Source organism: Muscardinus avellanarius (genome assembly GCF_963383645.1).
Source record: "Muscardinus avellanarius genome assembly, chromosome: 12".
Classification (NCBI taxonomy): Eukaryota; Metazoa; Chordata; class Mammalia; order Rodentia; family Gliridae; genus Muscardinus; species Muscardinus avellanarius.
The window spans coordinates 12,733,771-12,750,259 of NC_137798.1; the positions used below are offsets into that span (position 1 = coordinate 12,733,771).

At 46.5% G+C, this 16,489-nt stretch overlaps 1 protein-coding gene across 1 annotated transcript; it reads right to left on the bottom strand.

Moving 5' to 3' along the window:
* Positions 1-5,099: 5,099 nt before the first annotated feature.
* TRIM69 (tripartite motif containing 69) lies at positions 5,100-15,795 on the bottom strand (the record flags this gene model as incomplete). Its single annotated transcript, XM_080708054.1, is given in 6 exon segments — positions 5,100-5,641; positions 9,579-9,703; positions 9,789-9,811; positions 11,419-11,710; positions 11,712-11,732; positions 15,467-15,795. Coding segments are annotated over 6 exon segments (1,332 nt in total).
* Between the last annotated feature and the right edge of the window lie 694 nt (positions 15,796-16,489).

Consider the following 16,489-nt stretch of genomic DNA (forward strand, 5'->3'; position numbering starts at 1 on the left):
GGCGGCGAGGGGGGTCGCCCCGAGGGTGCCGGGCTGGGCTCGAGGCCGGGGTCAGGTTCCGGGAAAGCGCCCACCCGAACCCAGCCAGGAACTCCGGCTACGGGACCTGGGGGAGCACCACCATCGTCAACACCGGACTTCCCGCTGCAGCAAACCCGCCTCTTCCGCCTCAGAAAGCCCCGCCTCTTCCGCCGCCGAAGTCCCGCCTCTTCCGCTCTGGTTCCCAAGCTCTCCCAGGGAGCCACTGGTCCTTGGCTTTCTGTGTTCTTGGGTGCAGCTTCCGGGTCTGGAGGCATGAATAGACAGGGCATAAAAATAGGGGAAAAGATCCTAAATCTTAGAGCCCTCGTAGGCAATAGCGTGGTGGTTTAGAACTTGTGCTTTGACGCTAGTCAGATTTGGAATGAAGATCAGCCTTTTAAGAAATACTGTTTAGGACAACTCATCTTTTTAGGCCGAATCACATGCTAATCTGTAAAATGGTTTTAGTCTGCATACCTATAACCGACTGTCGTGAACGCCTAGCAACATCTGACATTCTCTAAGCAGTCATGGAGTAGGATCAGTATCGCCACTATATCCCACTAATTCGAGGAACTTAGCTTTCCTTTTGTATTTATTATTATTATTATTATTATTATTATTATTATTACTATTGTTGTTGTTATTTTGTGGTACTGGGGATGGAATCCTTTTACCTCCGGGCTACGCTCCCAGACCTATTTTATATTTTATTTGGAAACAGGGTCTCTTAAACCAGTGAGGCTGGCTTCAAACCTGCAGGATCCTCCTGTCTCCGCCTCCCAAGCGTGAGGATTACAAGCGTGCACCACCATGCCCGGCCTTAGCTTTCTTTTAAAGTTGCTGTAGACCCGTGGTTCAGTGGGGGTATCAGCAATATTGGCATCACCTATGAAATTGTTAGAAACGCAGTCTCATACCTGTAGCTCTATTGAAAAATTCTGGAGAGGAACATCAATGTGTTAATAAGCTCCAAAGGCAAGTCCATGCACCTAAAACTTTGAAAACCACTGTCCTAGGATAAGGTTTCTCAACCGCAGCACTACTGACATTTAGGGCAATATAATTCTGCGTTTAGGAGCATTTAATGCTGACATTTGGGAAGCTGAAACGGGAGGATTTCAGGTTCAAAGCCAGCCTCAACAATTTAGTGAGGCCCTCCTCACACAAAAGCTGTGGTGTCACATGCCTGCAATCCCAGCTAGTAGAGAGGTTGACACAGGAAGAAAGCAGGTTCATGACCAGCCTGGGCAACTTAGTCCCAAAATAAGAAAATAAAAAGGTCTGGAGAAGTCAGGCATGGTGGCACACTCTTGTAATGCCAGCACTTGGGAGGCTGAGACAGGAGGATAACAGTTCGTGGACAGCCTCAGCTACTACTAAGTGAGGCCCTCTGGAGCTTAATGAGACCCTGCTTCAAAATAAAGAACAAAAAATAGGGCTTGAAGTGAAGCTTGCAAGTAAAATGTCCATGGCTTTAATCCTCAGTAACACACACACACACACACACACACACACACACACACACACACACACTTAGAGAATGTGTTCAGTATAGTACCCCTGGGTTCAATTCTCAGTACTGAAAAAAATTAAAAAATAAAAACCAGACTGGCATGGTGGCCTATACTTATAATTCCAGCATTCAGGAGGCTGAGACAGAAGGATCCTGGTTCACAGACATCCTCAGCTGCTTAGTGAGGCCCTTTGCAATTCAGTGAGACCCTATTTCAAAATAAAGATCTAAAATAGGGCTGGAAGCCGGGCATGGTGGCACACGCTTGTAATCCCCGCGCTTGGGAGGCTGAAACAGGAGGATCGTGCAGGTTCGAAGCCAGCCTCAGCTACTTAGTGAGGGTCTCAGCAACTTAGTGAGACCCTGTTTCCAAATAAAATATAAAACAGGTCTGGGAGTATAGCCCGGAGGTAGAAAGCCTCTGGGTTCCACCCCCAGTACCACCAATAAATAAATAAATAAATAAATAAATAAATAAATAAATAAATAAGGCTGGGATGAAGCTGAGAGGTAGAATGCCCCTGGGTTCCATCCTCAGTGCAAAAATAAATAAATAAAATAGATTGAGGGTATAGCTCAGAGATAAAATGCCACTGGGTTCCATCCCCAGTACCACAAAAAAATTAACTAATTAACTAAAATGCACTTTAGCTGCCACTCTGTGTCCAGAATGAAGTCCAGTCCAGTATTAGAAGCCCTGAGAGCCGCTGCTTGTATGGCATCCTGTATTTAGCCCTTTGAGAAGATTCTCCACCCTCTCCACCCACTGGCACTCCGCTCTGCACCTCTTCGCTGCCCCTGGCTTCGCTGCCCTGTAGCCCAGAGCGGCCCCTCCCTTGGTGAGCGCTGCCGGTGGCCACACGTCCTGGCCTCTGTGTCTGCAGAGTAGCCTCCTCTTTTGCAAAAGCAGGCTGCCCTGGGCCAGGACCTTCTGCTCTTTCTCATGAGAGCCAGAGTGGGCAGAGGTGGGGAGCCTCCAGAGTTCTTGGGGAAGGGAGTCCCCTCTCTGAGTTTCAGGGTGGGGAGAAGTGAGGTTCTTTGATGTATTTAGTTTTTTCATACAACTGCTGTCTCCTGAGAGTCTCCCAGAAGCTATGTGCCCTGTTGAATCCTGGGTTCTCTGGCCTCATAAGATTTTAGGGGAAGGAATCATTCAGTAGGGAAAGATGGACAATTCAAAAGGACATACAGAAGCCGAGCATAGTGGCGCATGCTTGTAATCCCAGCATTTAGCAGGCTGAGACGGGAGGACTGGGTTCTTGACCAGTCTCAGCTTCTTAGTGAGGCCTTCCGCAACTTAGTGAGACCCTGTTTCAAAATAAAGAATAAAAAACCAGGCTGGAGGTGTAGCTCAGATTTAGAACGCCCCTGGGTTTCATCCTTAGCACCACAAAAAAAGAAAAGAAAAAAAAAAGTACTTGAGAGCCGAGCGTGCTGGCCCACACCTGTGATCCTAGTACTTGGGAGACTGAGACAGGTGGATTGCACCCAGGCATGGTGTCACACGCTTGTAATCCCAGCATTTTTGAGGCTGAGACAGGAGGATTGTGGTTCACGAACAGCCTCAGCTACTTAGTGAGGCCCTTTGCAACTCAGTGAGACCCTGTTTCAAAATAAAGAAGAAAAAAATTGGGCTGGTCCATAGCTTGGAGGTAGAATGCCCCTGGGTTCCATCCACAGTACCGCCAAAAACAAGCAAACAAACAAACAAACAAACAAAATAGGTGGATTGCAGGCTCGAGTTCAGCCTCAATGACTTAGAGAGACCCTGTTTCAAAATAAACATGAGGGGGACTCAGAAGGAGAATGCCCCTGGGTTTAATCACAGAAACACACACACACACACACACACACACACACACACACACACACACACATACACACACACACACACACCAGTTTTTTATTTGAATCCAGAAACTGTGCTCCTCAGCCTGAAGCCTGGCTTCCTCTCCTTTTCTCCATATGGCCTGGCCCAACTCCACATGACCCACGCAGGCCCCATGGTCCCCCAGCCTGCCCTACACATCTCCCCCTTGGTTCTGGGGTCCATATCTGTCAGTGTGTCCACAGCATCTCTGCCTACTTTGCCTCTTTCTGAAACAAAATTGTCAGAAAAAGCAGAGAAGTCAGGCATGGTGGTGCAGGCTTGGAATCCCAGCATTCGGGAGGATAAGACAGGAGGGTAGCAGTTCACAGACAGCCTCAGCTACTACTTTAAGTGAGGCCCTTTGCAACTCAGTGAGACCCTGTTTTGAAATAAAGAATAAAAAATAGGACTGGGGCATAGCTTGGAAATAGAATGCCCGTGAGTTCCAATCCCAGGAAGGAAGGAAAGAAGGGAGGAAGGAAGGAGCAGAGAAAAGAAGTCTCACTCTTCTTCCTGAGGTTGCCCTGCATGAGCGGTGGGGGACAGTTGGCCAATTTTCCCCTCACCCTGCGCTAGGTCTCCTTGGTACTTTTTCTTTTTTCTTTTTTCTTTTTTTCAGTACTGAGGATGGAACTCAGGGGCATTCTACCTCCCAGCTACACCTTCAGCCCTATCTTTGATTTTTATTTTGAAACAGGGTCTCACTGAGTTGCAAAGGGCCTCACTACGTAGCTGAGGCTGTCTGTGAACAGGGATCCTCCTGTCTCAGCCTCCCAAATGGCTGGGGATTATACGTGTGCGCTACCATGTCTGTCTGGTTTTATTTTTTTTAATATATTTTTCAGTACTGAGAATTGATTCCAGGAGCACTACACTGAACACATTCCCCAGACTTTTTTTTTTTTTTTTTTTTTGCGGTACTGAGGATTAAACCCATGGGCATTCTACTTTTAAGCTCCACCTCAAGCCTTATTTATTTATTTATTTATTTATTTATTTTGGTAGTGGTACTGGGGATGGCCTCCATCTATACTCCCAGACCTATTTTTTATATTTTATTTGGAAACAGGGTCTCTTAAGTCAGCGAGGCTGGCTTTGAACCTGTGCGATCCTCCTGTCTCCGCCTCCCAAGCATGGGAATTACAAGTGTGTGCCACCACGCCCTGCTCAAGCCCTATTTTTTGGTTCTTTATTTTGAAACAGAGTCTCACTGAGTTGCAGAGGGCCTCACTAAGTAGCTGAGGCTGTCCACGAACTGTGATCCTCCTGTCTCAGCCTCCCAAGTGCTGGCATTACAAGAGCGTGCCACCATGCCTGACTTCTCCAGACCTTTTTATTTTCTTATTTGGGGACTAAGTTGCCTAGGCTGGTCATGAACCTGCTTTCTTCCTGTGTCAACCTCTCTACTAGCTGGGATTGCAGGCATGTGACACCACAGCTTTTGTGTGAGGAGGGCCTCGCTAAATTGTTGAGGCTGGCTTTGAACCTGAAATCCTCCCGTTTCAGCCTCCCAAATGTCAGCATTAAATGCTCCTAAATGTCCATTTAGGACACTGAGCATGGCATTCAGTCTGTGAGTCCTTCTTACATTATCCCCGTGTTCCCCATGAACTGGGAAGAGAATCCAGGAGACCGGTAAACCATTTCATTCCTTCTTTAATATGCTCTGGATTTATACAATAGTGTGACTAATTACTGTGGATGTAAGATGTGCAATGGTTCTTTGTTCTCTCCCCCGTCATTAAGGCAGGGGCAGAAGTAGGGATAAAGTTTCTCCATGAACGTGCCGCTGAAGGTGTAAATGTGGGTCATGGTCTGGGCGTTGTAGAAGGACACCTGCCCTCCCTCATAATCCAGGTAAATGCCCACCACACTGAGGTTGCCCGACAGCTTCAGGCTGCACGAGGGCAGATCCAGAGCCTTCAGATCCGTTTGGTTCCTTAGCCTTAAGAGCCAGAAGCCTTGCTCCGGAGTCAGAGGACAGCTGCCCTTCCGGATGATGGACTCCCTGGCGACGCCGACTGTCCACTTTGTCTTCCTGGCCACCTCTACTTCCCAGTACCACTTTCCAGACGTGAAGCCTTTGGAGCCCAGCACCGCCACACTTGAGTCGAACCTCTCTGGGTCGTCTGGCATTACCTGCTTTACGTCACCGTGCCACACGCTGGTCCGGCTTTTGGAGAGCACCAGGTTTGGGTGAGCAGTTTTAGGGTCCAGAGTTAACGAAGACAGGCCTGGTAAGAAAATAAGAGAGAGAAAGAAGTAAATGCAGGAAATTCCCACAGTAAAAGAGTATTTACATAGGCACCAGGAGCGTGTGAGTGTGTGTATATATGAGTGTGTGTGTGTGTGTGTGTGTGTGTGTGAGAGAGAGAGAGAGAGAGAGAGAGAGAGAGAGAGAGAGAGAGATATGCAGTGCTAGGGGTTGAGTCCAGGGATGCTCTACCTCTGAGATACATCCCCAGCCTTTAAAAAAATTTTTGTTTGTATCTCACTAAGTCACTGAGTCATGCCTCAAACTTATAATCCCCCTTTGTCAGCCTCCTAAGTAGTGAGATTGCGGGCATGCACCACCACACTCAGATCACCAGTACTTTTATACCCCATACACAGAAACTCCTAGGCAGGAAATTTCATGTGTGTGTGTGTGTGTGTGTGTGTGTGTGTGTGTGTGTGTTACTAGGGATGGAACACAGGGGCCTTCTACTTCTGGCCTATACCCCCAGCGCTATTTTATTTTTTACTTGGAAACAGGGTCTTGCTAAGTTGCTGAGACCCTCACTAAGATGCTGAGGCTGGCCACAAACTTGCAATCCTTCTCTTTCAGGTTCTCAAGTGCTGGGATTACAAGCATGTGCTATGCCCAGCTTGAAATTTTGTATCTACGCTTTATTGTTTGGGTATCCAAATTGCTATTTCTAGATATTTTAATATTTGGGGTAAAAATCAGGCTTTTCTCAAGGAAACAATACAATTAATATAAATCATTCTAGTCATTTATATAATAGCAATTCAAACCTCCTGTCCTACCACTTATCCCCTTACTCTGAGGCAGAAGACGTCACCTCTTGCTTCACAGGGAGAATAGAGCAAATCAGCTAGGAATCCCTCAGTTCTCCTCTCTCATTCCACAGTGTCCCTCTGACAAAACTGTCCACCTGCTTTGGAGAACATTATGGCCAGTGAGATTACTCAGTCGTAGGAAGTAAAAGGTCCTAAGTTTTCTCTCCTATGTGGAAGGCAGGAATAATCAGATACCAGAGGGGCTTTAGATCATGGAGGAGAAAGCCCCGGGTGAGGGAGGGGAGTCTAAGAGAGGGGTAGGGAAGGAGAATTAGTGAAAGAAACACTCCCACTGGGATTGTGCCTGTGAGAATACCCAGGCCAAGCTCAAGCTCACTACGGGCAGGGGCAGCGGGTGAAGCCCACCAGTGCCCGGTGCAAGTAGGTCCCTGTCCTTCCGAACTACATACAAGGCGACACCACAATGCGCCAATAAGGGAGAATGTTATAAATAAATAAATGTCCCAAAAGAACAAGTAAAAAAAGTCTACTTCCACCATCTTTATCTCCTCCATTTCAGAGGAAATTCAGCAAACAAGGTTGTAAAATTCATATTTGACATCCAAAGCGGCAAAAAGAGGCAAATATCCCATAGGGCACAATTCTAAATGGTTTACATAGCCGGGTGTAAGCCATGTGGCGGCACACGCTTGTCATCCTACCACTCGGGAGGCTGAGGCAGGAGGATTGAAGTTCGCGGCCAGCCTCAGCTACTTAGTGAGGCCCTTTGCAACTCAGTGAGACCCTATTTCAAAATAAAGAATAAAAAAGCTGGACGTAGTGGCGCACACTTGTAACCCCAGCCTTTGGGAGGTTAAGACAGGAGGATTGTGGTTTGTGGACAACCTCAGCTACTTAGAGAGGACTTTTGCAACTCAGTGAGACCCTTTTTCAAAATAAAGAATAAAAAATTAGGGCTGGAGATATAGCTCAGAAGTAGAATGCCCCTGAGTTCCATCTTTAGTACCACAAAAAAAGAAAGAAAGAAAGAATTAAAAAATTGGGCTGGGGATATAACTCATAGGTAGAATGCCCCTGTGTTCAATCCCCAACACCACAAAAAAAAAAAACCTTAACTATATGCTAGCTACATAAAAACACTTAAAATACGAAAACAAAAATAAGCTAAAAGTAAGAATGGACAAGATAAGCCAGGCATGGTGGCGCACGCTTGTAATCCCCGCGCTTGGGAGGCAGAAACAGGAGTATCGCACAGGTTCCAAGCCAGCCGCGCGCGCTGGCTTAGGAGACCCTGTTTCCAAATAAAAATGTCAAAATAGGTCTGGGAGCGTAGCCCGAAGGTAGAAGGGCTTCCAGGAACCCCAGTACCACCAAAAAAAAAAAAAAAAAAAAAAAAAAAAAAAAAAAAAAAAAAAAGAATGGACAAGATAAATTGTGTAAATACCAATTGAAAGAAAACAAGAGTGGTTTTTTTTTTGTGTGTGTGTGTGGTGGTGCTGGGGTTCCTGGAAACCCTTTTACCTCCGGGATGCACTCCCAGACCTATTTTTATACTTTTTTATTTGGAAACAGTCTCTCTTAAACCAGCGCGGCTGGCTTCGAACCTGTACAATCCTCCTGTCTCCGCCTTCCAAGCTCGGGGATTACAAGCGTGCGCCACCACGCCCGGCTGAGTGGTGATTTTTTCTTTTTTCCTCCTCCTCCTCCTCCTCCTCCTCCTCCTCCTCCTCCTCCTCCTCCTCCTTCTTCTTCTTCTTCTCCTTCTCCTCCTTCTTCTCCTTCTTCTTCTTCTCCTTCTTCCTTTTAACTGAAATTGAACCCAGGGGCACCCCTGGGTCCTATTTTTTATTTTTAATTTGAAACAGCATCTCATTAGTTTCAAGAGAGTCTCATACTTGCTGAGACTGTCCTGGGACCTATGATCCTCCTGTCTCAGCCTCTTACATTCTGGGATTACAAGTGGACACCACCACGCCCAGCTCAGATAAGAATATTATGCTAAGTGAGACCGAGCAGTCTCAGAAAGTTGGGAGTCAAATGCTCTCTTTCATATGTGAAAGGTAAAGAGGAAAAAGGAAACAAAAGGAAATTTAGATAACTGAGAAGACCAGTAGAATCTCGTGGAAGGGTATAAGGGAGGAAGGTGGGGCGGGGAAAAGAAAGAATTGATACAGAAAGAGTTCACATGATGCTGTGCCCAGGCATGAAGGCATCACTGCCAACCTCAGGACAGGGCCTGAGGGGGCACACCGAGACCTACTGGCAGGTCTGCTGTATGACTCTGGACCTCGCTGTGATACACAATACAAAGCACCAATAAAAGCATAAAAATTAGGATCACAGTAAGATACTACTGTACTTTCAATAAGATAATTAAAATTAAAAAGACTGGCAACATTAGGTTTGGCAAGGATGCAGAGAAGCTGGGACTCTCATCCATTACAGATGGGAATATGAAATGGTACTACAGTTTCAGAAAAAAAAGATTGATAATAACTTATAAAATTAAAAATACACTTAACACACACCCAGCAATACCACAGCTAGGTATTTATAAGAAATTAAAATATGAGAATTTTAAATCAGATATTCATACTTTAGTCACAATAGCCAAAAAAACCACCTAAAGGACCATCAATTGATGAATGAATAAGAAAATTGTGATTATCCATAAAGCACAATTTTTTTTTTTCAGTATTGGGATGGAACCCAGGGGCATCTACCTCTGAGCTACACCCTTAGACCTATTATTTTATTCTTTATTTTGAAACATGGTCTCACTGAGTTGCAAAGGGCCTCACTAAGTAGTAGCTGAAGCTGGCTGTGAACCCGATCTCCTGTCTCAGCCTTCCGAATGCTGGGATTACAAGCGTGCGCCACCACGCCCGGCAAAGTCATATATTCTTGGAACACAGCAACAGAAGTAATGCAGTCATCCCAACTAGCCTCCTCCTGGCCTGCCTCCACCTTCCTCCTGTCTCAAGACTCTAAAAAACTAACGGGAGCAACAGAGACGGTCCCGCGGATGAAGCATCCATTAGGAGGTCCAGGAAAAAAATAGCTCCTGTGGTACCCATGGATACCAAAAAATAGCTCCTGTGGTACCCACGGATACCAAAAAATAGCTCCTGTGGTACCCACGGATACCTGGAGTGAGAGTGGACTGCATCTCCTTCCACATCATGTACTGGATGGGACCCTTGAACACGCCGGGACTCAGCTTTCTGGAGATGAGCTCTCTGGGTGAGAGCGCCTTCATTCCTTTCTCCAGGCTGCAGGACACATAAAGCATTTCTTGTTAGACAGCTTCCAGAGATGAAGGGAAGGTAGAAAGAGGTGCCCTAAGCAAACACATACCTATCCAAGAAATGCGTGATGTCCTAAAAGAGGAAAAGAGAAAGAGGAGTCAGGTGCTCACTCATCAACTCCACACATCCCTCCGACCTCCAACATTTGATCAACAGTACTGGGGTTTGTGAAGATGGACCCCGACCTACCTCCAGCAACTTCTCTCATCCTCCTACAACACTCTTAGTTTTGAGAAATAGAGTTTCAGAGTTCTTTATGAAGATGCTAGTAGTGTTATTAATGGGATTTGGGGGGTACTGTAGATTGAACCCAGGGGCGTTCTACCTCCTAGACAACCCCCCGCCCCGCCTCTGCTTCTCTCTCTCTCTCTCTCTCCTCTTTCTTTCTTCCTTTCTTTCATCTTTCTTTCTTTCTTTTCCTTTGTGGTACTGAAGATTGAACCCAGGATCATAATACCTCTGAGCAGCCGGGCGTGGTGGCACACACTTGTAATCCCTGCGCTTGGGAGGCAGAGACAGGAGGATCGCGCAGGTTCGAAGCCAGCCGCGCGCGCTGGCTTAGGAGACCCTGCTTCCAAATAAAAATATAAAAATAGGTCTGGGAGTGTAGCCCGGAAGTAGAAGGGCTTCCAGGAACCCCAGTACTACTACTACTACTACTACTACTAATAATAATAATAATAATAATAATAATACATCTGAGCTACATCTCCAGCCCGCCCAATTTTATTTTTTATTTTGAAACAGGGTCTCACTAAGTTGTGGAGAGCCTCACTAAGTAGCTGAGTCTGGCCGCAAACCCACATTCTCCTGTCTCAGCCTCCCAAGTACTGGAATTACAAGCGTGCACCATCATGCCCGGCCCCCAGTCCTTTTCATAAATATCTTTCTTTATTCATTCATTTATGTGATACTGGGGATTGAACCCAGGCACAGTCTAACTCCCCAGGTATAATCCCAGCTGTTTTTATTTTCATTTGAAACAGCATCTGGCTAGGTTGATGAAAGTTTCACTACTTGCTGAAACTGTCCTCGAACCTGCAATCCTCCTGCCTTAGCCTCCCATGTCCTGAGATTACAGGTGTGCACCACCACACCCAGTTACTAGTAGGATTTTATGGTCTTGCTTTGGAGAATGAAAGTAAAGCTTTCTGCCGAGCATAAAGCAAATTAGCTGCCTGCTTCTTTTTTTTCCCAAAGAATTTCAAATGCACCACAGCAATTCCATTTTTGTTTTTTTTGTTTTTTAGTGCTAGGGATGGAAGCCAGGGACATTCTACCTCCGAGCTAAACCCCCAGCCCTATTTTTTATTCTTTATTTTGAAACAGGGTCTCACTGAGTTGCAAAGGGCCTCACTAAGTAGTAGCTGAGGCAGGCCAGGAACCGCGATCCTCCTGTCTCAGCCTCCCAGATGCTGGGATTACAAGCGTGTGCCACCACGCCTGGCTTTATTCTTTATTTTGAAACAGGGTCTCACTAAGTAGCTGAGGCTGTATGCAAACCATGGTCCTCCTGTCTCAGCCTCCCAGATGCTGAGATTACAAGCGTGCGCCACCATACCCGGCTTTATTTTGTTTTTTCTTGTTCCCCCTTGGGGCTGAAAAGCCACTACAGCACCCTTCCCCACCCTCTTCCGCCTTCCAAGTGTACCCAGAATCCCGCTGGTGTGAAGTCTCACTTTGAGGAAGTCGTAGGAGTTGCGCTGTTCCTGCCGGGCCTGGATGCTCACCAACATATCTTTGGCAAGAAGACACTGCTCCTGCAGCTGGTTCAGATTCAGCTCCATCTCCTCATTCAGGGCTTTCCCCTCTTCCCGGAGGTCACTTAGAAGGTCCTTTTCTTTGCTGTGCAGGAACTGATGCAGCTTTAGGAACTCCAAGGACACATGTTGCTGCAGATGTGCCTTGTTTTCCTGGAAACCTCCATGATCATCACCATGGTTACTACTGAGCCTGGCACTGGGGATGGGGCCCACACCACAAGACTAACAACCTGGGAAACACCATTGCAGGGAAAACAGACACTGGTGCCAGAGCTGGTGTCCACACTCAACCCTCCTGAAGGAGCGCTGTGGGAGCCTTCTTTCCCAGCTAGTTTAGTAGTTTGGAATGAAATAGTCAAACGAGGTCTCTAGGTGTTGTTGCAGGGCTGGGGTTGTAACCCGTACCATATTAAACGACCTGGCGGAGCTGATCAAACATTCTAAAATGAATACTACTACTCTCCTCAATGGGTAAAGCAATATCTACCAAGTGGTGCTATTACGAAGCCTGGAAGAACTATCCTTATCCAGAAACCGGAACTGGGGGCGGGGGACGAGAGTGTCCCTTGTCCTACAAGATGGTATAAAAGAAGCAGGCTAGGAACGATGTCGGAAGCTGTGAGGTTGGGAACTGCTGCCCTCACAGCTCTGTTCTTGGGTACCCTCGGTCTCCTCACACATAGACCGACTGACATCCTGGCTTCCTGCCTCCTCATCCTCTTCCTTTCTAGGGATGTAAGGTTTTGTCCACTCATTGCTATAGTCACAACTAAGATTCTATCATGCCCGCCAACTACCCCCTCTCCAAAAGCACTTTTGATATTCCAAGCTCACTCACCCGGGGAACCCTTACTGCAGTACTTAGTGGATCTCGTGAAAGGGCAGCCCTTTTTGACCCCTTCATGTATATTCATAAACTGTATTTATGTGCCCTCTTATCCAGCTTGAATTCCATGGGCCGTCACTACTGCACACTTCTGTTTGCAGTATCAGGGACTGAACCCAGGGCACTCCATACTGAGCTATATGCCCAGCCCTTTTTATTTTATTTGGAGAAATGCTCACTAAGTTGCCAAAGCTGGCCTCAAACTTACAATCCTCCTGCCTTAGCCTCCCAAGTAACTGGGATTATAGGTGTGTGTCAGTGTGTCAGGCTATCATTATCACACTAAGATGGGCTTTTTTTTTTTTTTGGTACTAGGGATAGAAGGAATCCAGAGGTATTCTAGCTTTGTGCTACACCCTATTTCTCACTCTTTATTTTGAAACAGGGTCTCACTGAGTTGCAGAGGGCCTCACTAAGTAGCTGAGGCTGTCCGTGAACCGCGATCCTCTGTCTCAGACTCCTCCCCTGTCTCAGACTCCTCCCAAATGCTGGGCTTACAAGGGTGTGCCACCACGCCCGACTTGGTTCAGTTTCTTATAGTTCACTTCTCAATTTTTATTAAGTGACTTCAGAGCATACTCCTCCCTTGGTCTAGACCATGTATATGCTCTCAGCATGCCCTGTGCTTTCATTTGTGGAATCACCATTGTTATTTCGTTGTTATTTGATGAGGTGATTTGATTAATATCTGTCTCCCTCAGAATCTAGTATATGTAAATGTTAAATACATATCACTAAGTGTGCTGAATGAATGGATGGATGAATGAATGCTGACTCGAGTAGCTGAGCTAGGGAGCCTTACAATAAGCACCAAATTCTCTGGAAACATCATTACTTCCATCTCTCTCTCTTTCCCTAAGCCTACATACTTCTTCTAGACACCAAATACCAGAAAAGGCTCTCCTACATAAAACAGTTAAGAAACAAAACTCCCAATTTTGCCCCCCAAACTATGAACCATTAATGTTGTTCTAGAGCCTCTGTGGAGTTGAAATAACAGAAAATAATTTTATTTAATTTGGAGACAGCCAAGGAAGATTAAATCTGATGGGGAAAGCATGCAATCTCTGGGCCTCGGTTCAGAGGTGCTTGATTATAAACCCAAAGGAGAAAAATGGATTTCTTTGGGCATAGCAATTTTTTTTTTTGCAGTACTGGGGATGAAACCCAGAGGCATTCTACCTCCAAACTACTACTCCAGCCCTATTTTTTATTCTTTATTTTGAAACAGAATCTCACTGAGTTGCAAAGGGCTCACTAAGTAGCTGAGGCTGTCTCTGAACCATGATCCTCCTGTCTCAGCCTCCCGAATATTGGGATTACAAGCGTGCACCACCACACCCTGCTTGGGCATAACAATCTTTAGTGAGTTTTTCTGGTATAATCTTTTATGCCATAGATAAAGGGACATGCCAGACAGATCTCAACCCCTCAATAATCACCTAGTGAGTGACCTGCCAAAAGAGTCAACATTTTAGGGGGAAAAAAATCAATCTACTCTGCTGATCAACTTTTGGGAACCCATTCCACCAACATATTTCTCTCCACCCAATGATGTCAGTTTTCTAATTCTGTAGCCCGGATAGATGCCAAGTAGTGCATTGATGATGTATGGGTAGGCACCCGAGCACCTAGGTAACTAAAATTATAAGGAAGGTGTGTTCTGTTCTGTCTCAGAAACCTCTACCCTGCTCCTCACCTTGTGGGCAACGATAGCGTCTTTCTGCAAGTTCTTCAAAGACTGAAGCTCCTTCAGAATTGTTTCCAGCTGACTCTGATTTATGGCCAGCTCCTCCTAAGAATACCAAAGAGAACTGCGAGATGAAAGGCCATAAAAGACACCCCCAAAGTCCCAGTGTGCTAGGGAAAAGTAGGGTCTTGCTGCAAAATAGTTTCCCCCCCCCCCGAATCATATTTCCTATCCTTTAAAGAACTGTGAATAAAATGACAAGCAGTGGCCGGGCTTGGTGGTGCACGCTTGTAATCCCAGTCCTTGGGAGGCTGAGACTGGAGGCTGAGACAGGAGGACGTCAGGTTCGCGGCCAGCCTCAGCAACTCAAGGAAGCCGTTTCAAAATAAAAAAATAAAATAAGGCTGGGGTAAAGCTTGGAGGTAGACTGCCCCTGGGTTCCATCCCCAGTGCCATACAACAAAACAAAACAAGACAAGAAATGACAAGCGGCAGAACTCAGGGATGTTCTACCCCCAAGCTATATCTTCAGCCCTTTTTTTTTTTTTTTTTTGAAATAAGGTCTCGTTAGGTTCATGAAAGTCTCACTACCTGCTGAGGCTGTCCTCAAACCTGTGATCCTCCTGTCTCAGCCTCCCGAGTACTGGGATTACAAGCATGCGCCACCATGCCTGGCTAACCCATTTAAATCTGACCAACTTTCAAGACTTTTATAATGAGAGCAATATCTCGTTCATCCACGTTCTACTCAGTAAGTGATTACAGGAGCTGGCTAGAGCTCCTTCCTGCAGGCAGCAACTCTAGAGAAAGAACTTGCTAGGGATGTATTTCTGAGCACTCTTGATGTTCTCATCATTTTGTGTGTGTGTGTGGTACTGGGGATGGAACCAGGGACATTCTACCTCCGAGCTACACTCCCAGCCCTATTTTTTTATTCTTTATTTTGAAACAGGCTCTCACTGAGTTGCAAAGGGCCTCACTAAGTAGCTGAGGCTGTCTGCAAACTGTGATCCTCCTGTCTCAGCCTCCCGAATGCTGGGATTACAAGCGTGCACCACCACGCCTGGCCTCATTATTTGAATAAAAATATGAGCTTGAAAGAAAGAAAAACCCTAGAAAAGATTTTTCTTACCAGGCGTGGTGGTTCACACCTATAATCCCAGTACTTGAATAGCTGAGACAAGAGGATCACAGATTTGAGGACTGTCTCGGCAACTTAGTAAGACTTTGTTTCCAAAGTAAAAATAAATAAAAAATAAATAAAGCAGGGGGATGTAGCTCAGAGGTAGAATGTCCCTGGGTTCAATCCCCAGTGCCAAAAAAAATTTTTTTTTCTTTTTACTTTTCCTAGCTTTTCTAAGAGATTGCCTGAGGCCCAGGGCTCACACACCGTAAAGAAACGGACAGCATCAGAAATTTGCAGGAACTCCTTGGACTGCCCCAGAGATAGCCGCGCGTCCTTGCACTGGAAGCAGATCAGCTTGCCGTCCAGCTTACTGAACAGCTTCAGGTTCTCCCCGTGCTCCGGGCACTGCGGGTGGCCCTTGAGGAGCGGGAGCTTCTTAATCTTCTCTACCAGCTTCTCCAGCACGAGGTTAAATGTACAGTTGCTGTATTGACATAGCATCTTACACTCGGGACAGAACGTTTCCTGGGCTTGCAGCCTCCAGAAGTTTTGGACACACTCTTGGCAGAAGTTGTGGCCGCAGCTCAGCATCAGCGGGTCCCGGAACCAGTCGCTGCACAGCGGGCAGTGGAGCTCCATGGTGATGTCTTGTATCACCACTTTCGAGGGTGACACGTGGGTGATTGAATCCGTCGCCTCGACATAGTTTCCTGGGTCGATGTTGGAGGGGGGCCTGGAGGAGACCTTGGGGAAAGAACAGGTGCAGTGAGTTTCCCGCTCCCGTCGCCCATCTCCAAAAGGAGATGAGAGCTGGTGCCGCGGGAGCAGAAGCACCATAATCTTGCCTCTGAAAGTGACACGAGAAATTCAGTGCCTTCCAACTGTGTGATCAGAGTTCATAACGCTGTTTAACCCATTTTGCCCCATTGTCCCGGATGGAGAACGTCTATGAAAACTTAAACATGAGGCCGGCACGGTGGTGCACGTTTCTAATCCCAGGGCTTGGGAGGCTGAGTCAGGAGGAGCACAGGTTCAGGGCCAGCGTCAGCTAGTAGCGAGTCTCTCAGCAACCTAGGAAGACCCTGTTTCAAAAACAAAACAAGCCAGGTGTAGTGCTCCCCGCTTGTAATCTCAGTACTCGGGAGTCTGAGACAGGCTACTTAGGCCCTCCACAGCTCAGTGAGACCCTGTTTCCAAATAAAATAGAAAATAGGTCGGGGGTGTAGCCCAGAGGTAGAAAGCCCCTGGGTTCCATCCCCAGTACCACAGAAATAAAGAAATATAT